We start from the raw sequence: 23,087 nt of genomic DNA, 5'->3' as shown, positions 1-23,087 counted from the left end.
GAATAGGGTTTATTTTGAAATTGGTTTTTTTTTTGGTTAATGGTGTTACCACTACTAAATTGGATAGGGTTTATTTTGAAATTGGGTAGGGGCTTATTAAAATAATAAAGATTATAATTTTAATTATAGTTATATTAATGAATGAATGATATTTTAATTTTACTAAATTAAAAATAGTTTTTGGTATTATTAGTTTTTTTGTTTTCCAATTGCTCTTTTTTTATTTAAATTGATCATAAGTTGGTCTAACTTTCTAAAAACTCCCTGCTAAAAAGGTAATGTCAAAAAGCTAATGCTAACATATTACCATAATTATCTATCACATATTTTTTCAGCCATCCTTACTAATGATCACATTTTTTTTTTAATAAAGTCGGTTGCTAGTTATATTCCAAAAAGATTTGGGAGGCTAAGCTCTTGAGTTACATGATCAGAGCTCATAGGCTGAGCTTGAAGACGGATTGCATTACAAAATTCCCCTAAGCTACTGTCATTTCTGACTTGAAGGAAACAAACACAAGAGTAGATTTCGACAAACTGAAGTAAGAGAAGACATACTTTACAAAACATCCTAGTCTATATTGATGTGGCTAATCTGGCAAGCCGTTGACTCATTCAGCTTGCTATCCAATTTGGTAATCTTGTAGCTGGATGAGCTAGTGCTAAGAGCATTGCGCTTCTCCAGCATGTATTTGAGTATTTCAATTGATTCTTCAGCATGAGCGCACCGATTGGATAGGTCATTGAACTGCTCCTGTAGGGAGAAGACCCTATGGAGAAAAAGATTTAGATCGGTTTCGTATTTTGCATTGGTTAACCGAGTGGATGAATCAATTTTTGCATCCAGAACTCGTTGGTGCGCTCTGATCTGCTCCAACTCTTCTTGGAGGTCTCGACAATGCAGACAATCTTCACTATGAGCCATCTGAGATTCCTTAGTTTTGTCCTGATGATGCGTGGGAAGCAGAGATCTGCTACGCTGAGAAAGAACTGTTCCATCTATTCCAAATATTGAGTCAGGACAGTTGATAAGCGAAACAGGGGAGGGGGAGAGATAAGCAATCAGGGGAAGAAGAGGAGGGCGAGGAAAATTTCCAGTATAGGGAGCACAAACTTGTGGAGCAGGTAAGCAACTGGAAAGGCGAGAGGTTGCTGAGGCAAGAGATAACTTGCTGATGGATAGAAGATAAAACTTTAACGCAGGTGAAGTGGTCTTCAGCTGCTAATTTATGAAATGCACGATGGGGAGTGCTAGAATGAAAAGCGGATTGTGGAATGGCGGAGAAGAAAGCAGTGACCAACAATACTCAGGAGGAGCAGAATCAACGATTGGAACAAAGGAGGGATCGTTACAAACAACGATCAATAAAACAACGCAGCCAAGATGATTACTCAGAATTGAAGGATGTAAGCAGGGGAACTGGCACTGCAGGAGGCACAAGTTGTAGGTGTTGAGGAGAAACTATGAAAGGGGATGAAAGTGACAACTACTAAATAAACTCTGATAGATGAGAAGGCATGGAGACGAGGCCATGGCGCCCAATTATTTATGGAGAGCGAGCCACATGAGGGGGAGGACAAGATCACGTGGTGAGAGAGGGAGGATTCATAGATTTCACAAGGGCAACCAAATCTCGAGAGAGCAAAGAAGGTTGCAAGATTAAGAGGCAAGATATTCAATGGCAGTGAAATGACCACATCGGGATTTCCTTGGATCTTGTCAGGATACTCCTTGAAGTTTCTGCAGGATTCAAACTTTAGGGGATTGTCACAAATCATGACATAAATAAGGGGAAGTGTTGAAAATGATCCTCATTGTTGCAGAGGATATTCCCTTTAGATCTGGTGCATGCTTGACTGGCAAGTTTATCTACTTCTTTCTTGATGGCACGAAGAATATGGAAGAATTGAAGGTCCCAATTTTGGCTAATTATAGCTTGACATCTGTTGATGGTTTGTTGAATGAAAGTATTGGAGGCTTTGCGCTTGCTGTTCATAAGACTGATACTGACAGCAGAGTCTCAAAAGACTAGCGCTTTCCTGATACCAAAATTTTGGAGCTGGAGAAGGCCTTGATAGAGTGCCAACACCCTGTGCTCTGTTATTAGAAAGATTTCCCAATCCCCACTTGAAGGTGACAAAGGAGTCTCCATTGGGGTTATAAATTGCTCCCCCTACCCCTACCGCTCTCGGATTTGATTTGGAGGCACCATCAAAGAAAAGGGAGTGAGAGTTGTTGTTCTAAAGCCATTCTGTAAATTCATCCTGTTAAATTCTGATTTTCCAACTGTGGCTGAGAATACTGATAGGATTGTTGTAGATGTTTACTGTTGGAAGACCCCTGTTGTTGTCTATTAAGCTATTGATAAAGTCTCTTTCTTCTATGAAAAGGCTAGCAGTATCAATTTTCTTTGTGTTCTTGGCAGCAATGGTTTCTATCACTAGACTTTTAGCCTTGCTGCATAATTGTCTGGTTAAGGTCTCCTGATCTCTAAAAACCTTGCAATTCCTAGGGAGCCAGATTTTCCATAGGAGTGCATATGTGAGGGCATCCCACACCCTCTTAGCGATATTATTTTTCTTGGGCTACCAGGGGTAGCTCTTCTTCCATTTTTTTAAGAGTTCACCAATGGAGAATTGAGAGTTCCAGGTGAGAGGGCCATTAGGCGCAATGCCATTGCAGCAAGAGATTGCAAAGGGGCATGAAATGAATAGGTGCTGGACAGTTTATTCTACCTCTTGACAATTTGGGCATCAGGAGGGCCCAACAACTTCTACAAATTTTCTGAGGTAAGGATTTTTTCTTTTAGGAGGGTCCATATGAAAAATTTTACTTTAGGGATGGCCTCAGACTTCCATACTGTTTTCCAATACATCCATGGAGGAGTAGGATAGTCCTTGCTGCACAAATAATGATGACCAGCTTGAATTGAGTAACTGGAACTAGTTGAGTCCCATCGGAAACTGTCAATGCCATTTTTTATAATAGGAGCAATGTTGTGAAGATGGATCTGAAGACTGTCAATGCTCTCTTTGAGGTTTTTAGGGATGGGAGGGAAGCTCCATCCCTTCCATGCCTGAGTATTTATATCCCATTGAGAAATTTGATCCAAATGATGTATTCCTTTGCTTTGAAGAAAGAGGAGAATTTGATCCATACCTGGCTGGCTGCTAATTGGCTGATTCCCCATAATCTTATCTGCTCCAATATTGATTTTGCTGCCACCTTTGGGGACCTTAGAGACATTTTGTGCCATGAAGGGGATAACTTTTTTGCAAAGTTTCCAAATTCTTGTGTTGCATCTGGTGGGTATTTCACTTGCTAGAAGTTGCTGCCTTGGGCTGCTGAGATATTTGGCTTCAAGAACTCTTTTCCACCAAGCTTGTTGTTCATCAATTAATCTCCATACTATCTTGCCTCCAAAGGCTAAGTTTGTAAGCATGGGAGATCTGATTCCAAGTCCTCCTTTTTCCTGGCTTTGGATAACTTGCTTCTAGCTTACCAAGTAGTTGTTGTTTTTTTTTTTTTTTTTTTTTTTGCGCTAGAGGAAATACCTAAGGATACTTTCCATTTTGTGATGAAAGGTGGCTGGGGCCTGAATAAGGGAGAACTAATAAAGAGGGAGAAAAGAGAGGCCAGGTTTGAGGAGAACCAATTGGTCTGCCCAGTTGAGCCAAGTGGATCCCCAATGCTGAACTTTTCTTTTTAATTTATCAAGAGTTGTTTCCCATATTTTAACTCTTGTGGGTCCTATACTCACTGGCATTCCCAAATAGCTAAAATGGTCTCAATTTAGTTTGCAAGGCACCCCAAAGATATTGGCTATGTTTTGAAGAATTTGAGGTGAGGCATGCCAGCCATATATGCAACTTTTTAGATGATTTATCATGCCTCTAGAATATCTCATGTCTTTGTTCAAAAGGGCTTTGAATCTTCGAGCTATAATTGCAGACACTCCTCCTATTAGCAAAGTGTCATCAGCAAATTGGAAGTGGTTGATGTTTTTGACTCCATCTTCATATTTGATGCCAGTTATGAGACCAGCACGCTGCTTGTGATCAAGGACGCAACTAAAGGACTCAACCATCAAGATAAATAAGTAGGGGGAAAGAGGACAACCTTGCCTCAATCGTCTTGAAGATTGAAAGGTAGAACCAGGCCTGCCATTTACAAGGGGGGCTATCCAAGGTCTAGTGATGCATGCTCTAATGAGGTCAAGAAACGAAGAAGCAAAGCCCATTTTTTGAAGAGCAGCAAACAGAAAAGAGTGTCTGACCTTATCAAAGGAATTCACTAAATCTTACTTCAGGTTGAATCCCTTTTCATTCCTAGTATGAATTGAATGAATAGCTTCTTGAACTAGGAGGATGGAGTCTGATATTTGCCTCTTTGCCATGAAGCCACCTTGATTTTCAGATATTAGCATTGGCAATAAAGGCTTGAGGCGGGCTGCAAGGATTTTTGTAAAGATTTTATAAGAGGAATTGCAAAGGGATATGGGGTGGAAATGGGAGAAGTTAGAGGGTCGGTTCTCCTTGGGAATGAGGGCTAGATGGGTTGAGTTTGTATAACCTCCCATTTTATTTTTCCGTTAAATCCATTTTACTGATTTGATAAGATGTTTTTTAATAGTTTCCTAGTGCTCTCTATAGAAACAGATTGGGAAGCCATCTGGTCCTGGTGCTTTGTCTGGCTGAAGGGCCCAGATGGCTCCTTTGATTTCTTCTTCCTCTATCTCTTTGTTCAGGCTTTCATTCATTTCTGCAGTGATCTTATTTGGCAGATGCTGTAAAAGATCAACATAGTCTTCTTCTTTCACTTTTTCGGTTAGGAGTTCTTTATAATGTTCTGAGGCGACTTGTTTGATGGAAGCTTGACTGTTTTGTTGATTGCCTGTGATGTATGTGATAGATGTTATGCTATTTCTGATTTTTTGAACTGTGGCTTGCTTGTGGAAGAAAGCCGTGTTCCTGTCTCCGCCCTTCAACCAAAGTTGTCTCGATTTAATTCGCCATTTCTGTTCCTCTTCTCTTCTAATGCTATACCACTCACTGTAGAGATTTTCTTCCTGATTTTTATCTGCCTGATGGTATTCTTGCTTTTCCATTGTGTGATGGAAGTCTTCGATCTTAGCTTTTGCTTCTCTTTTCTTCATTTTCGGCTCTTTGTAGTTAGTTTTTGCCCAATCCTTGAGAGCATGCTTTACATTCCTTAGTTTGCTTTCCCAAATGAAACTTGGCGAACCTTCAATGTGCTGTCGCTAGTTTTGATGAATTAATTCTTTGGCTACTACAATGTCATTCCATAGAGAGTTGTATTTGAAGAGAAGGGGGCTCAGAGGGCAATGAGATTCGAGGGTTAATGCGGTGGGATAAGGGTCTGAGGCTGCAAAGGGTAGAATGGAGGCATGAACAGCTGTAAAGGTGGATAGAAGGGTTACATTCACCAGAATGTGATCTAGTCTTTCCATAATATTTCTTTTCCCCAACCTATGGTTACTCCAGGTGTATTTGTGATTCTTTGGGATTATATCAACAAGATCACCATGCTACATTACATTCTCCAGTTGGTTTTTAAAAGGATCTAGGGAGAAGCTGCCTCCACATTTTTCATTAGCATGCAGTATGAGATTTAAATCTCCTCCTAAAATTATGTTGTTGTTATCTTCTTCCGCTATATTTGTGCTAAGAGAGTCCTAGCATTGCTCCTTATCTCTATAAAGATTCGGAGCATAGACATTGTAGATAACTAGCGGTTGGCTACTCATGTTGTTCTTCAGGACAATCTTGATCCAGTGCTGTTCTAATGTTTCTGTTGTATTGCTCCATTTAGCTTGATGCCAGAGCGTAGCAATTCCTCTAAAAGCTCCTCTGGAATCACAAACACTTCCTTTGTATTGCTTATGTTGCTCAATAATTTTGTTCATTTCTAGTTGTCCCTGCTTTGTTTCTTGAACTAAAACAATATCTAGTTTCTCTTGGTTTAATAGGTCTTTTAAGGCATTTGCTTTAAAGGGGTGCCCTAATCCCTTGCTATTCCATGAGAGGAATTTCATCATTTCAAATGAGGGTTGCGAGGAGTTGCTCTCCCTCCCTGGTCTTTGTTTACTAAGTCCTTGTCAATTTGTCCTAAGATATAGGACTCTATGGGGTTCTGTATACCGATTGCTATATCTTTCTAAGCATTTTCATCTTTGTGTTGTTTGGCTGATTTTCTTCTGGGCTTCTTTTGATTGTCAAGGGTGGCACCATGCTCCTTAGAGTTGCTTCTTGTAATTATGGGAGGGGGGGGGGGGGACTCAGGTGGAAAGGAGGAAGAGATGATCAGAGGGAGGGGGGATTCTAAAGGGTCAGATTGAATCACAGGAGCGGGGGTATCCTCAGGAGGAGAGAGGATGTGGAAGGGATTGGAGGAAGGAGAGGAGGGTAGAGGATCAGGCTGGCGATCAGGGAAGAAGGAAGGGAGGGATGAGGAGGGTGGAGGATTAGGGGGAGGTTGAGAAGAAGGGCCAGCTTCAGGAATTGGTTTGGGGTTAGGGGCAGCTTTTTTTTTTAATTGTTTCCCATTGCTCTTCTTGTGGAGTGTTTTCAACATCAAGTAGTTTAGTACAACGATTAGAAAAATGGCCGTATTCATGACATACCTTGCACTTGAATGGAATCTGCTCGTAATCTAGTTGCTGAATATGAGTCCAATCATCAACCTTGAGCTTAATGGCTTCTGGCAGTCCTTTGCCCAAATCGACTTCTACACAGATGCGAGCACAAGCATACATATTGTCTTTAGGTTCACTTTGATCAATGTATTTCCTTACAGTGTTTCCAATAGCACACACTGATTCATCTCCCCAGTAGTGAAGGGGAAGGTGAGGAAGCCGGACCCAAACAGGAACAACACTAGGTATGTCGAACTTTGGATCAAAGTCCGGAGTCCATTTATTGAGATATAATCCTCTGGAATCCATGAAGTAAGGCCCATTATGGAAGATTAAGTCTTTATCTTCTTTTGTTTCAAAATGAAAGGTAAAATACCCTTTCCCACAAAATCTAATAGAGATTTTCCCTTGTGTTTTATCTGACCAATTCCTTTCCACCCATCTCTGCACTATTTTTGGAGAGGGCCAAAGTCCTGTAAATTGCCCAATAAGTCCTCGTTCTACCAAAGCAAGGGCAACCATGCAAGGCAAGGATGGAGGTAAAGTTATTTCCTGCAAACCATCAAGTTTTTTCACAAATTTTGAAACTGTGGGATGAGTTCTTTGTGGTGGTAATGACCTGACCAAGTCAAAGAAGGCCTGTTGAAGAGCAGCCTCCTCCGGTGGAACCTCTGGAGGGGCCATGCCGAGAAGTAAAGTCGCAGGTGGAGGAAACCTAGCAGGGGAGCTCACGCGTTACTAATGATCCGAATTGGATCCATAAAGAATGATTAACAGAGCCATGGCTATACCAGGTCAGGATAGACTTCAAAGAATTTAAAACAGCAATCAAAAACACCTCTAAACTAGTGGTAGTGGCAACCAATATGGAACGACGAGGACCTCGGTCAAAGCGCGTTGACCGAGGCCCATGGAGACTATGCGGCAGGCGAAATTAGCCCTTGGAGACCTGGATCGGGAAATAGAGGAAGTTTTTGATGTGCGCTTAGCACTAATGCGCATCGCTGGGCAAAAACCCTCAAAGTGGAGAAGCCCCAAACACTCGGTCGTGTGGGAGCCGGGAAAACTGTGGGACAAAAGGCTAAGTGCTAAAGGTGGGACCGCTCGAAAACCGACGGTATTGATTGGGTGCATCCATGGGTGGTAAGCAGTTTTGATGAAAAGGAACGATTCCACTTAGCGCCCGATGCGTGGCAAGCGGGGGAGAGAGAAAACCGCCGCTCATCATGCGCTAACGGTCGAGCTAGTCAACCGAGCAGGATGAGCGAATGGTGTCAGATCTAAGGGCTCCAGATATAACGGCTGATATCGCCCCTGATGGAGAAGATAGAATTGACGAGGGATTAAGCCGCGATATAAAAGAATTTGAATTCCACTTTGACCGCCAAGGTGGTGGAAGACCCATTCCACGACGTAACCGGAGAACTGAACTGACGAAGCAGGCTGGTGTAGTTCACAGTGGGACAAGTGGTCATTCCCGAGAGCCTGATGATGGCACCGAAACAAGGAACTCCAAGCGCAGTTATAGGTAGGTGTCCGACGGAGGCGGGAGAGGAAGCGAACCACGATGAGCTTGAATGGCTTTAAAGCCATGTACAAACATGACAGAAATAAGGAGTCGGGAAGCAAAAGACAGAACACCGAAGACATAAGACAGAGAAAGAAAAGAACCAATGAAGCAAAAAGCAGAAAGATGACAGAGGGCCGAGCTGACCAAGGGCAGCGTCGAGCACCAAAGAGCTTGAGAGATTCAAGCCATCCCTGAGAGGATCTGTCAGACCAGAGAGGTCAAAGAGCTGGCAAAGAAAAGAGTTTGTGTACTCTAGTGGTTTTAAGAACCACCCTGCCAAGCCAATCTGTTTCCGGAGACTCATATTGGGCTCCTTCATTTTAATTCTCTGCTTCAAGACACAATAAAATAAGGCCACCATTGAAAGCTGGACTGGAAATGTAGCCTTGGAGGATAGAGTGAACTCCTTATTAATTCGTTGTGTTCTTGTATTTGCTTACTGTATTTCTCCATTGTTTTCCATTTCAAGTGTCTGTGTATTTGCAATCTGATTGATCTGTTGCTTAAATAACATAGACAGACACCAGCACGAGTCTGTAATACCTCTAATTAATAATCCTTAACTGAAGTCACTCATTGAATGATTATCACATCAATTAAAAAACAAAAATAAACCTAAAATAATTAAAAAACATTTCTAAATAATTAATAATTATACCACATTTATGTAAACCTTATGCAAACTTCAACCTTTTCATGGTTGCGCCTAACTTTATAATTAGAATTTAATCGTTAAAAATATGGATGGCGAATAATTGTAACGTGCACCCATTTCAGAATTTACACCCAATTCGGAATTTACGGCAAAAACAAAAAATGAAGAATCTAGACACTATGATTGTCTTCCTAAAGTTGTGAAGTCTCCCTTGTGTCAAGAGAGAAAATAACGTATTCGATAGGGCGTTGAATATAGATTAATTTTGTTTTGAATAAAAAATATATGAGTAATTTACAAAGTATATTCTATGAAATAAAAATAAACTATTTTTAAGGATTTTTTAATTTTATTTATTTAAAGTTTGATGGGCTAATAAGGTTGGACTCTTATTGTGAATTAGCGCTGCAATATAACTGTATTCAATATATTTTCCTCTTAGCATTCGTTGTTGTTTAGTACAATGTTTTACTACACTGATTTCATCAATCACCTGCAAAAAATTTGACTCATTCCAACTCTCTTGTACACCCTCCCCTGAACCTGTACCTCGAATTTTGGCCGGAATACATGTGCAGCGGAGCTGCCAAGTTCCAGTCTCAATCAATCCATGTGCCAAAGCAACCTTCGAAAAACAGAACTTGTATTTTAATGGTAAAAATTAAATAAAATCACCCGCCAACACCATTAAAGATAATGTGACCATAATAAGATTGATGGATCTCGTGTATGATGTGACTGCACATACCATATCGATCTATTTCAGTGTCACACATATATAATGAACTTTGTACCAACTAATTTTTTTTCCGAAGGTGGTAAAACCTATCAACTCAGGTGTCAAACCAACAGTGAGGACAACCATCTCTGGCTGCTATCCGTGAATGCTGGGTTTGACTCATCACTATTAAATAGGAAAACCACGCCACCTGGTATAACCCTGCTGGTGGTCCGTAATCGGGAGCAGGCTCTCACTCCTGCCAGATGCCTCTGGGTCTTGGGCCGTTAACCTGTTTCCTTACGTCCGAGGAAGACGAGCTCTTAGCCAAGCAGAAGCAGTTTGTACCAACTAATTATATCAGTGTCACAATATATTTATATCAATTTAATTAATTTTAATTATAATATATTTCAATTAAATATATATTTGAGAAAAAAAATAAAAAATCCAAAAGTAAAAGTAATACCTATTGAATTATGGATGGCAAATTCACACACACATACATATATATATATATGCATATGCAATAATTTGAAAATTCTTTTTTATTTCTTTGGAAGTGAATAGACTATAGTGATTATTGAATAGTTGACTGTCTATTCATCTAAGAGACAACCATAAACATTATACATTTGCATCTCTCTAAATAAATCAAAGCATAAATAAATAGAATTAAAAAACAATTAAAGTATTTTTGTTTTCTAATATGGACCTTAATTTTTGGTCAAAAATGTAACAATCCAAAGGTCAACCCATATAAGTTCAAATGATTATGTTTTGTTTATTTCTTTCAATTGTGATAACAGCGTTGCAGTGAACTAAAATCAATTTTAAAATCAATTTACAAAGAGGAATGATTTTTCCAAGAGTTCAAAGGAATAGACTATGTCACATTAATTTATCTAAAAAGAATTTAGAAATCATCACGAATAAAAGGGACATTATTTTTTATATAAATAATTTCGTCACTTTTCAAAGATTAAAAGGTTCCACTATAACTTCTAAAAGTATAAACCCAAATCATTCTTAATATTTTTCAAAAATATTGAATTTTTTCGCAAATTAGAAGGATGCTCAACCATTAGTCATTATTCATGGTAGTTAATTCATATCTTTCAAAATTCAATAATTAAATTAAACTATAGGGAAGGCTAGATATGCGGCCATGTTACTATAGTACATTTAATCATAGTTACCCATTGGAATTTTAGTATTAATTAGATTTAATATGAGAAAATTTGGAAAATATATATTTTACAATTTTTTATAAATAAATCTTATTATTTTATGTCATACTTTTACATAAATTGTATATTTATTATAATTAGTGAAAATTTTCTTATTTATAATATATATAAATTGCATATTTATTATTATTGGTGGAAAATTTCCTATTTCAACTACAAATGAATGAGAGCTTATTGACTTTTCTTTATTTTTTTAATTTAGATTGATTCTCCAAAAAATATTCTCATCAGAGCATGAAACCTTGGTTGAATTTTACATTCGTTTCATCTTAGATTTACTTTTTATTTAATTAATGGATACGTGTGCGCGCCATCTATCCTCAGTTTCCTCGATGTCTAGCCTATGGGTGACGGTTCGTTCCAACATAGTTGTGCAAACGTTTGAGGAGTATGAAACATGGTGGGGAGTTCTGAACTATGAGCAGTCATTCACTTTGCGCTCCCCCCTGTTTTGTCCCATGGTAGCGAGGAGGTCTTGATGGAACGAGAGGCCTTGTGAGTGAAGGTGAATGAGTTATGGTGTCGAGCGAAAACTGTATCGATTGTGGAGTTTCGAGGGGTGGCGGATGGAACCACTCTAAATATTGATGCTTTTCCTAAAGCAATTGCTTTTCTGAGTGGATTCTCGAAAAAGTTTGTTCGTTGATTCCGCCTTTACCCTCTTATGCAACATGCAGACATGCACCCTATAACGACCTGTGGCTTGCAAGTCGCTTGGGCATGCCCACCGAACGGACAAGCTAGTGAAACAGGCAAAAGTGCGACCGAACGGACAAGGCATACAAGTGCGGGCGAGGTGCGGTTGCATAGTATATAGGCGGGCGAGCTAGGCGAGCTACCCGCGGGCCGACCGAGTTGGGTTGTGAATGGGCGAGCAATGGAGGGGGTGGTCCCATGAGCTGGGCTGGCTGACCCACCCCTTGAATGAGTTTTACAACAAAATAACATGTCGTCCAGGCAAGTGATACGAGTCGGCTGGGTGGCACGACTCGCCCACCCACCATATATATTAGTGGTGCGAGTTGGAAGGCAAGACATCAACGAATCGGTCATCAAAAGAGCTCAGGGGTTGAACTGTGAAGAGCAAGTGTAGCCAGGCATAGAACAGTAGGACAGGTCATGCACCCACTCATCGGGTACATGAACACGAAGACTTGGCAAATTTGGTGAACGAGGGCGAGTTGAGTGTAGGGCTGCACGAAGGCGCGCCCGCCCAACGAACTGTGGGAACTTCGAGTGGAGGGCCGCACGAAGGCACGCTCGCTCGGTAAGTGTAAACGACTCAGATGAGGGCAAGTTGGGTGGAGGGCCGCACGAAGGCGTGCCTGCCTGACTCGTGCACGAGTTGTGTAGCGTTGAACGGACCAATCGAGGGCAGCGGGTGACCCGGGTGTGGGCGCCCGTGCACGCCGAGTTGGGCAAGTTGTAAAACGGTGAAGTGTGGATTGTATGTGCGACCACTGTGCAAGGTGTGCACGAGGTGGGCGCCCAGTGGCAAAAGACATGGGTATAACGCCGGTAGAGCTCTTGCTCCTGGTCAGCCATTTTCTCATAAATTCATAATAAAAGATTATTATTGCATATCATGGTGTCCTCTCTGTTGTGTTGAATGTTTATGATGTTAATGGATTCCACACATTAATATTTTTAATGAAAGATGATGAATGTTAGGCATAGTTCACAAAGTAACTTAACAATGGAACATGTTAGCTACTTAGGCGATGCCACACGGTTGTCAATTAAAGAAAAAAGAATTAGGGGCTTGACAGATGGTATCATAGCTACTTGCAGAGAACAGACATGTATGCAGGGAAAAGTTATGGAGAAATCATGGATTAACAGTCTGGGTTTCGTGGACTTGATGGTTCATGGCAAGACCATTCAAGCCCTGGTGGACATAGGGACCACTCATAACTTCATGACGACACGGTTGGAAAAAGAGTTTGGACTGATGATCTTCCCATCAAATGTGGAAGTCAAGGCAGTGAACTCTAGAGCTAAAGTGACGGGGTTGGCACACGAAGTGGCTATGCAGATAAAAGACTGGAAGGGTCAGTTGGACTTCACAGTGATGGAGATGAATGACTTCAATATGATATTAAGGAAAGATTTCTTGAAGGGAAACAAGGCAATTATTGTCCCCTTCTGTGATGAGGTGTTGCTGGTTGGACAGCCACAGACTTGGACTTTGCCCACTCATAGGCAAAGGTGGGAAGTAAAGGTGCAACATGTTTCTGCACTAAGTTTTGAGAAAGCTATGAAGGAGTCAGACATGGAGACATATGTGGTTATGTTCAAGGGAGTGGAAGGTGATGGAGTGGGGTGCCTGTTCCAGCTAAGATTTTTGAGGTACTAGCCAAATATGCAGATTTGATGCCTGATGAGCTACCAAAGAAGCTTCCACCAAGGCATGCAGTGGACCATAGCATAGAGCTTGAGCCAGGAAAGCAACCTCCGGCTAAAGCACCTTATTAGTTGTCAGGACCTGAGTTGGAGGAGCTGAAACGATAATTAAAGGAGTTAACTAATGCAGGTTTCATCATACCTTGAAGGTCCCCCTATGGTGCTCTGGTATTGTTCCAGTGGAAGAAGGTTTCGAATGAGCTACGGATGTGTTGTGATTACCATGCACTAAACAAGCAGACGGTAAGGAACATATATCCTTTACCATTGGCTGCTGATTACTTCAACAAGCTTGCGAAAGCTCAAGTGTTTTCCAAGCTGGACTTGAGGCATGGGTATTATCAGGTGCGGATAGCTGAAGGAGACGAGAAGAAGACCGCAATAGTAACAAGGTATGGTAGCTTTGAATTCCTTGTTATGCCATTCGGGTTGTGCAATGCTCCTGCTACATTTTTCACTTTGATGAATGATGTTCTACGTCCATACTTGGATTCGTTCGTAGTAGTGTACTTGGACGATATAGTGGTGTACAATGATAACATGGAGGATCATAAGAAGCACTTGGCGATGGTGTTCGAGGCACTGAAGGCAAATCAGTTGTACTTGAAGAAGTCTAAGTGTGTGTTCGCTTAGACTGAGATTCCGTTCCTTGGACATATAGTGGGTCAAGGGTACATACGGATGGAGCTGAGCAGAGTGAAGGAAATCGAGGACTGGGTTGAACCAAAGAATGTCCATGATATGAGGGTGTTTTTGGGCATGACCAACTACCAACGAAAGTTTGTAGAGGGGTACTCCAAGGTAACATCATCATTGATAGACCTATTGAAGAAAGACAAGAGATGGAGTTGGACGGACAAATGTCAGTCGGAATTTGATGACTTGAAGAAGAGGATGGTTACAACACCGATACTGAAAATGCCGGACTTCGAGCAACCGTTTGAGGTACACACAGATGCTTCCGATTTTTCCATAGGAGGGGTTCTTATGCAGGATGGGCATTCAGTGGCGTATGAGAGTCGGAAGTTGCAGGATAGAGAATGGAGGTATCTGGTCCATGAGAAGGAGATGACTACAATCATTCATTGTCTTTATGTGTGGAGGCATTACCTGATTGGGAAGCCTTTTGTTGTCAAGATAGAAAACGTTGCAGTAAGTTATTTTGCATCACAACCGGAGCTTTCTGCAAAGCAATCTCGTTGGCAGGACTTCTTGGTAGAATTTGACATGACTATTGAGTATAGACTGGGAAGACACAATGCAGTAGCAGATTCCCTTAGCAGGAAGGGACAACTTACAACATTGAAAGGAGAAGACCAGGTAGCAAGGAGTAGGATTTGAGTTCAGATGTCAGAAGAGATGCAGAATAAGCTCAAGGAAAGTGTTGAGACTGATGCTCAGGCACAGAATATAGTGAAGCAGATAAAGTAGGGGAAGACACGAAAGTTCTTTCTCCGAAATGGATTCTTATTCTTTGGAAACCGACTCTATGTTCCAAAGTCATCTGGACTCAGGAGGCACCTTTTGAAGGAGTGCCACGACTCACCGTGGGTTGGCCACCCAGGGCAGTGTCGTTCTTTGGCATTGTGGGAAAGAGGATTCTTTTGGGAGAAGATGCGAGAGGATGTAGAGGAGTATGTACATACGTGCATCATTTGTCAGTAGGACAAATCGGATACTCAGAGGCAAGGATGTCTGTTGCAGCCTTTACGGATACCTGAGAGACCATGGATGAGTGTCTCGATGGACTTCATCACTCAGTTGCCACAGGTACAAGGGTATAATGAGATAATGGTCATGGCTGATCGTTTTTCCAAGTATGCTATCTTTGTTCCAACAAAGATGCCTTGTGGGCCTGAGCGGACTGCGGAGTTGTTCTTCAAGAACATAGTGAAGTATTGGGGGATGCCATTAAGCATCGTGTCTAACCGAGATCCACGATTTAAAGGCATATTTTGGACCACATTGTTCAAGTTATTCGGGACAGAGTTGTTGATGAGTTCGAGTTACCATCCACAGACAGATGGACAGACCGAGAGGATAAACGCATTGCTGAAAGATTACTTGAGATATTATGTGACGACTGATCAGAAGAATTGGCCTGAACTCTTGGATGTGGCTCAGTTTAGCTACAACATTCAAAGGAGTTCTGTGACAGGGTACAGTCCATTTGAGTTGGTGAATGGACAGATTCCAGTCACACCGCATACTGTAGTAACAGGATGTTTGTTGAGGAGTCCTCATGTAAAGAAGTTCATGAAGGCTTGGGATGAGACCTTGGAGTTGGCACGGTTGCGCTTGCATGAAGCTGCAAGGAGAATGAAGAAATGGGAAAATAAGGGAAGAAGAGATGCACAATTCAGTGTGGGAGATATGGTGTTTCTCAGGATTACCAAAGAACAGTTCCAACCACCTAAGGGGACTGCGAGCAAGCTGACAAGGAAATATGAGGGACCATTCCAAGTGAAGAAAAGAGTGGGGGAAGTTGCTTATGAGCTGGAGCTTCCACGCCATATGCACATGAAGCATCTAGTTTTTCATATGAGTCAATTGAAGAGATTCAGACTTGATGCTGATCATCCAAAGAGGGTGGAACCACCAAGGGGACCAACAATGATTGTGGACAAGCCTCACCTAGAGATGGACAAGATTCTGAGTGTTCAATCTACAAGGATTGGTTGCCACATGAGATGGGAATTTCTTGTCAAATGGAAGAATGCACTAGAAGAGGACAGTTGGGAAACGGAGGACTCACTTTGGAGATTGGAGCGGAAGATTGCGAAGTATGATAGGAAGTTACGGAGGAGATCCGAATTGCCAGGGATGGCAATGCTTTAGGGTGGGGGAGAATGTAACTCCCTGTGGCTTGCAAGTCGCCTGGGCATGCCCACTGAACGGACAAGCTAGCAAAATAGGAAAAAGTGTGACCGAACGGACGAGGCATACAAGTGTAGGCGAGGTGCGGTTGCATATTATATAGGCAGGTGAGCTAAGCGAGCTACCTGTGGGTCGGCCGAGTTGAGTTGTGAATGGGCGAGCAATGGAGGGGGTGCTCCTGCGAGCTGGGTGGGCTGACCCACCCCTTGAACGAGTTTTACAACAAAATAACATGTCGGTCGGGCAAGTGAGACGAGTCGACCAGGTGGCACGACTCGCCCACCCAACATATATATTAGTGGTGCGATTTGGGAGGCAAGACATCAATGAATCAGTCATCAAACAAGCTCGAAGGTTGAAGTGCGAAGAGCAGGTGTACCGAGGCATAGAACCATAAGATAGGTCATGTGCCCGCTCTTCGGGCAGATGGACACGGAGACTTGGCAAATTCGGTGAACGAGGGCAAGTCGGGTGGAGGGCCGCACGAAGGTGCGCCCGCTCGATGAACCGTGGGAACTTCGGGCGGAGGGCCGCACAAAGGCGCACCCACCCGACAAGTGTAAACAACTTGGATGAGGGCGGGTTGGGTGGAGGGCCACACGAAGGTGCGCCCGCCTAACTCGTGCACGAGTTGTGTATCATTGAACGAACCAACCGAGGGTGGTGGGTGACTCAGGTGTGGGCGCCCGTGCACGCCGAGTTAGGCAAGTTGTAAAATGGTGAAGTGTGGATTGTGTGTGCGACCACCGTGTAAGGTGTGCACGAGGTGGGCGCCCAGTGGCAAAAGACACGGGTATAACGCCGGTGGAGCTTTTGCTCCCGGTCAGCTATTTTCTCATAAATTCATAATAAAAGATTATTATTGCATATGATGGTGTCCTCTCTGCTGTGTTGAATGTTTATGGTTAAATGTTATGATGTTAATGGATTCCGCACATTAATATTGTTAATGAAAGATGATGAATGTTAGGCGTAGTTCGCAAAGTAACTTAACAATGGAACATGTTAGCTATCTAGGCGATGCCGCACGGTTGCCAATTAACGAAAAAAGAATTGGGGGCATGACACACCTGGTCCAAGATATAGCAACTTGATAAATGGATATAACCTTACATATGTTGTGATAACTGGTATGGATTTTGTTTTCTAACAAGTTATTTTATTTATTGATATCATTTTCATATGCTAATTTAGTTTAAATGGATTTTCTGGTCACAATGGCACATCTAGAAGCAATTTGGTGGCAAAAATTTCACCAAAATTTACTGAATAACACACGAGGTTACCGATTAGAATTGGTGTACTCTAAGTATATAATAATTTCAAATCTAACTTTCTTAAATTCACCTGCATGGAACCTACACCCAGTTTACCTAGCATTACTACGTACAATTAGAAATTCTTTAGGTTGTTCAGTTATGTATAAGGTTTGACCGTTGCATCTGACTTTGGTTGTTTAAATGTTCAGCAATATCCTTATTCAACATGTGACTATCCTTGCACCAGTTGACTCACCAAACACTGATGGAATTTATCCGGGTTAGTTTTAATGTTTGCTACTAATATATCTTGTTTTACTGTATATTATATCAATATCAAGGTATTTTTAAAAAATGCACGTAACAGAGAATTGGCTAACAGTAGAATTCACACCTTGAAACCCTTTGACAGTTAGCCAATTCTCTGTTACACTGGCATAAATCCATGTGAACACTTATGCATCGAGATATATGAAATTTAAGAAAACCTAAGAATTGAGCGCAAAAACATTGAGATTGTTAATTTATTCTTTTTGGGACGACACATATAAATGATAAACATGGATCTAAGAGTGTTAGACGCGAAATCTTCATATCTGTGAGTGTGAAGATGATTTCTATTTTCTTCCAGGGAAGAAAACACTTTAATGAATACATTTATTGTTAATTTTTTTTATTGATTTCATTTTTTGAAATTTAATTTATTAATACAATGTTTTTTACCTTACTAAATTATTAATTAATTTGGAATAAAGTTAGAGATAAAGAATATAAATGAGAAGAATAAATTAATTGTTATTTTATTATTATTATTATAATTATAATTATGGATAACTTTTGGGGTTGATTTAAAAGATTTATCAAATTTTCATAAATTTTATATGTTAAAATTTATTATTTTTCGACATTTTCTGTAATCTGATTAACTATTAAAATAAACATATTATTACTTAATACATGAATTAATGAACTAAGAAATATAAATGTCTCATCATAAAATATCATATCTATTATTTATTTAAACTCAGTTTTCTTTTTTTTCAGAGAGAAAATCATCATGGATTATATTAAGACAATATAAAGATCTAAATACATGATTGTCGTTATGTGGACAAGAGCAGAAAATTACACATTGTACCAAATACTTCCACCGATAACCTGAGAGCATATTGACCAGAGAAAAACAACACATAATACACTTCCAAGGAAGGCAAAAGTGAAAACCATCTATCGAGATAGATCTAAAATGAACAAGATCAACATAAACCGCAAAAAAAAAGACGCATGAGACCAAAAAGAACATGCTAAAAAAACAGACCATAGATCTGAGATTAATCCAGAGGTATTTAAACTCAGTTTTCAGTTTGATGGTCACAACATTAAACGTACCTAGTGAGTGTGTCTTCGCATCCTTGAAATTTCGAAGGTTCAGTGAGGATGCAATCTATTGTTATTATTTATTTATTTTTATTCAATATCAAAGAAGCATTTTTTTTTATCGAGGATATTGAATTGTTTTTGGATTAATTTATTTCGAAATATTTTAAAATTATGTGAAAAATATATATTAATTTTAAACAAAACTTAGCTTCGAAACTTTGAAATTTTATTTTAATGAAACACGATATTGTGATGGGATATTTAATGTCTTAATATTCGAAATTATAAATATATATTATATTTTAATGAAACAAGATACGGTATATTTATAAGAATTATAATTTTTATATTATTATTTTTAAGAATTATAATTTTTTATATTATTTTTTTAATAGAATAAGATTAATTTTTATATTATTATTTTTAAGAATTATAATTTTTTATATTATTTTTTTAATAGAATAAGATATTGTAATGGGATATAATTTTTATAATATATTTGAATTTGTTTTGAATATATTTAAAATATGTGTTATAAGTATAATTTAATTTAAAATAGTGTTTTAAAAATATTATTATGTTCTATACTGAAATTAAATATTTATTGTAAAATTGTTGTTTTGAGGATGAACTATATTAGTTGGTTTGAAACCTGAATCAAAATTCAATGATATGATTAATCTCAAAGATATTCTCGACAAAAATTCAATGATGTGATTAACCTAAAAGACCAAAATTCAATGATGTGATTAATCTAAAAGACATTCTCTTTATCAATATGGATCACAAAAGTCTTAGATCCAATATTTCTAGTTGTGTTTAGAGGTGTCCTCCAGTTTAGTATAGAAAGGTTAATAATATTTATCTTAAAGTTTATATATCTTGGGTTTATAATAATAAACTTCAGTGCATAATGATACAGTTGCATGTAGTGATGAAAATGGACAAGATTACATGAATTAATGAGTAACATTGTCTCAATTTTAGTCTCAAAATTCATATGCACAAAATGTTAAAATTGGAGTAGTTTTAGATTTTTATATCATTTAAGTGTAAATTTACACGATCTTAATATTCTTTTATTTTTATAAGTTTTTTTATAGAATTTAAATTAATTATTTAATATCTATAGTAAAATTTATTATAAATATTTAAAATTGATATTTATTATTTACATTAAATTTTATTTTAAATATTAAAATTTGATTTTTAAAATTAATTTAATATTTTTATAATGATAAAAATCTATAAATGCATTTTGTATATTTAAATTTAAATAATCATTTTTACATCTAATACTTATAACTCAAGTATATAAAAATCTGATTTCTAGTTTTTCAATTTATAAAAAGTTTTGTTTAAATATATAAAATATATAAATCAATCTATGGATACAATTTTAGTATTATTTGTGTGTAATTAGAATTAAGCAGATTGTTTAGATGAATAATTTGGTGATTAGTAAATCATTTTGCATTCTTTAAATTTAAACATTCTTTTGCTCATTTAACTGCACCACTCACACAAAAGACTTACTTGCATTCACTAGGCTACAATTACTTACATATATTAATATTTTTTATTTGTTTTAATTACATCTCCAAGATAACTCATCTAAATTTTCAATACTTTCAATTTCATAATAACAAATTTCCAATAAATAATCACATTTCCTAAAAGTTTATATTTCAAATTTATAATTACTAACTAACCAATTTCATAATATATAACTTATATGTCTTACATTCTTGGTTAACTTTTCATTTAAAAATTATCAAATATATTATCGTATCTAATCATCATAATTGTAGATGAATATAAATTTTCAACTCTTTAGTTCACACTTATCCTAAAGTTAATGAATGTTTGAATCCACTTCATGGTGTGTGGAATACAAATTAATAATAAAAATAACATATATTTTAATTTAGCTATATTTAAACTAAATGGCAAGGAGTAGCTACTATGTAGCACCTGTTAAAATCAAATTATGATATCTCTTTTCGAAAACTTGATAAAAAGTTTACCTTATTTTTCATAAATTATTATTATTATTATTATTTTTAATTTAATAAAATATTTCATATATAAGTATGCCCCTTTATTGTAAAATATAGATTCTCAAATTTAAATTTAATCATTAATTAAGTTGATATAATAATAATAATTCCTTGATTTAAATTAATAAATTGATAAGTATTATTAAACAATAACATTATTTAATATTAATAAACAATAAGATTATTAAATATAAATATTATTAAAAATAAATATTAATAATTAATAATATTATAAATAGATGACAATATTTTATTAATTATAATATTAATAATTTTGAAGGTCATTAATAACAATATTTTTTTATAATTTATTTATAAATAATTTGTAATTGAAAATATTGGATAATATTGAATAAGTATGTTTAGATTAATCTTTGTCACAATACTGACCTTCCTAGCCTTTTACGATGTCAAAATTATAGTGAGCTCGGGAGGCTTCTCTCCAAGCTTTTTGAGCATAGGAATAAAATCTTAAATCAAACTAAATAATTTTTTTTTAGGTCTGATAGACCAAAGTGCGTTAACCATCATTATCATCATCATCATCATTAATATTAATTATTATAAACAAAAGACCTTAAATTAATTATTAATTAATTAATTAATACTACTTAATAAATTAATAAAAATTATTAATAAATTAAAAAATTGAATATGGTCAACCATGGTTGAATGCGATCAAACATGCTCAACTATGTTCAACCATGGTCAATCAATGTCAACCATTGTCTACCATGATCAACGATGTTCAATGATGATCTTCCACAATCAAGCATGCTCCACCATCATCAACCATGGTCATAATGGTTAATCAATGTCTCTATAGTGAACCATGATCAACGATGGTTAATCATGCTTGAATATGGTCGACCATGGTCAATGTCTTTATGGTCAACCACAGTCAACCATGGTCAAACATGATCAACCATGGTCAACGATGGTCAACCATGATTAACCATGGTTGAATTTCATCAACCATGATCAACCTTAATTAAAGTCTCTTTGATCATGGTCAAGCATGGACAATCATGGTCAAGCAAGGACAACAATGGTCAATCATGGTCAACCATGCTTTCTAAAATCAAACATGGTCAACCATGGTCGAACTGCATTGTGACAAAGATTGTCTCGATATGAAAATCAACCATGGTGAACCATGGTCAATCATGATCCCACGCCGCATTGTGACAATGATTGTCTCAATATGAAAATCAACCATGGTCAACCATGCTTATTTTAGTGTTTATAATGTTTATCTTAGTATTTATATACCTTAGGTTTACAATATTAGTCCCTTGGGTTCATAATCCCTTCGGGTTTTAGTATTAATCCCTTGGGTTTATAGTATCAATCCCTTGTGTTTATTATTCCCTTAGGTTTATAATATCGATCATGGTCAACCTTTAATAATCATAGCCAACCATGTTCAATCATGGTCAACCATGGCCGAATGTTGCATTTTGACAAGGATTGTCTTAACATGAAAATCAACCATGGTTAACCATGTTTACTTTAGTGTTTATAATATTTATCTTAGGGTTTATATACCTTGGGTTCATAATATTAGTCCCTTGGGTTTAATATTATTCCCTTGGGTTCACAATCCCTTGGGGTTTTAGTATTAATCCTTGTGTTTATAATATCAATACTTTGGATTTATTATTCCCTTGGTTTTATAATATAAATCATGGTCAATCATAGCCAACCATGGTCAAGCATGGTAAACCACAGTGAGGCATTGTCAACCATGGTTATTCCCTTGGTTTTATAGAATCGAACATGGTCAATCATGGTCAACAATGGTCGAGTGTCACATTGTGACAAATATTGTCTCAATATGAAAATCAACCATGGTCAACCATGGTCCAACTTCACATTGTGATAAATATTGTCTCGATACGAAAATAAACCATGGTTAACCATGGTCCAATGTCGCATTGTGATTAGGATTGCCTCAATATGAAAATCAACCATGGTCAACAATGTTTATTTTAGTGCTTATAATATTTATCTTAAGGTTTAAATACATTGGGTTTATAATATTAGTTCCTTCCGTTAATAATCCCTTGGGGTTTTAGTATTAATCCCTTGGGTTTATAATATCAATCCCTTGGGTTTATTATTTCCTTGTGTTTATAATATCAATCCCTTGGGTTTATTATTTCCTTGGGTTTATAATATCAATCATTTTCAACCATGGTCAATCATAGTAAACCATGGTCAACCATGGTGGAATGTTGCATTTTGACAAAGATTGTC

General features: G+C 37.9%; 1 protein-coding gene across 1 annotated transcript; it reads right to left on the bottom strand.

Annotated features, from left to right (window-relative positions):
• Positions 1-5,359: 5,359 nt before the first annotated feature.
• On the bottom strand, positions 5,360-7,340 carry LOC149151268 (uncharacterized). Its single transcript, XM_089443105.1, has 2 exons — positions 6,645-7,340; positions 5,360-5,416 (listed from the first exon to the last, which is right to left on the bottom strand). The coding sequence occupies exons 1-2, from the start codon at positions 7,338-7,340 to the stop codon at positions 5,360-5,362; spliced, it is 753 nt and encodes a 250-aa protein (XP_089299231.1).
• Positions 7,341-23,087: the final 15,747 nt, after the last annotated feature.

This window comes from Pinus tabuliformis, chromosome 9, assembly GCF_031772625.1.
Source record: "Pinus tabuliformis cultivar Carrire ecotype Pingquan chromosome 9, CPIR1, whole genome shotgun sequence".
In the NCBI taxonomy this organism is placed as follows: domain Eukaryota; kingdom Viridiplantae; phylum Streptophyta; class Pinopsida; order Pinales; family Pinaceae; genus Pinus; species Pinus tabuliformis.
This window is presented reverse-complemented; position numbering and strand designations above follow the sequence as displayed.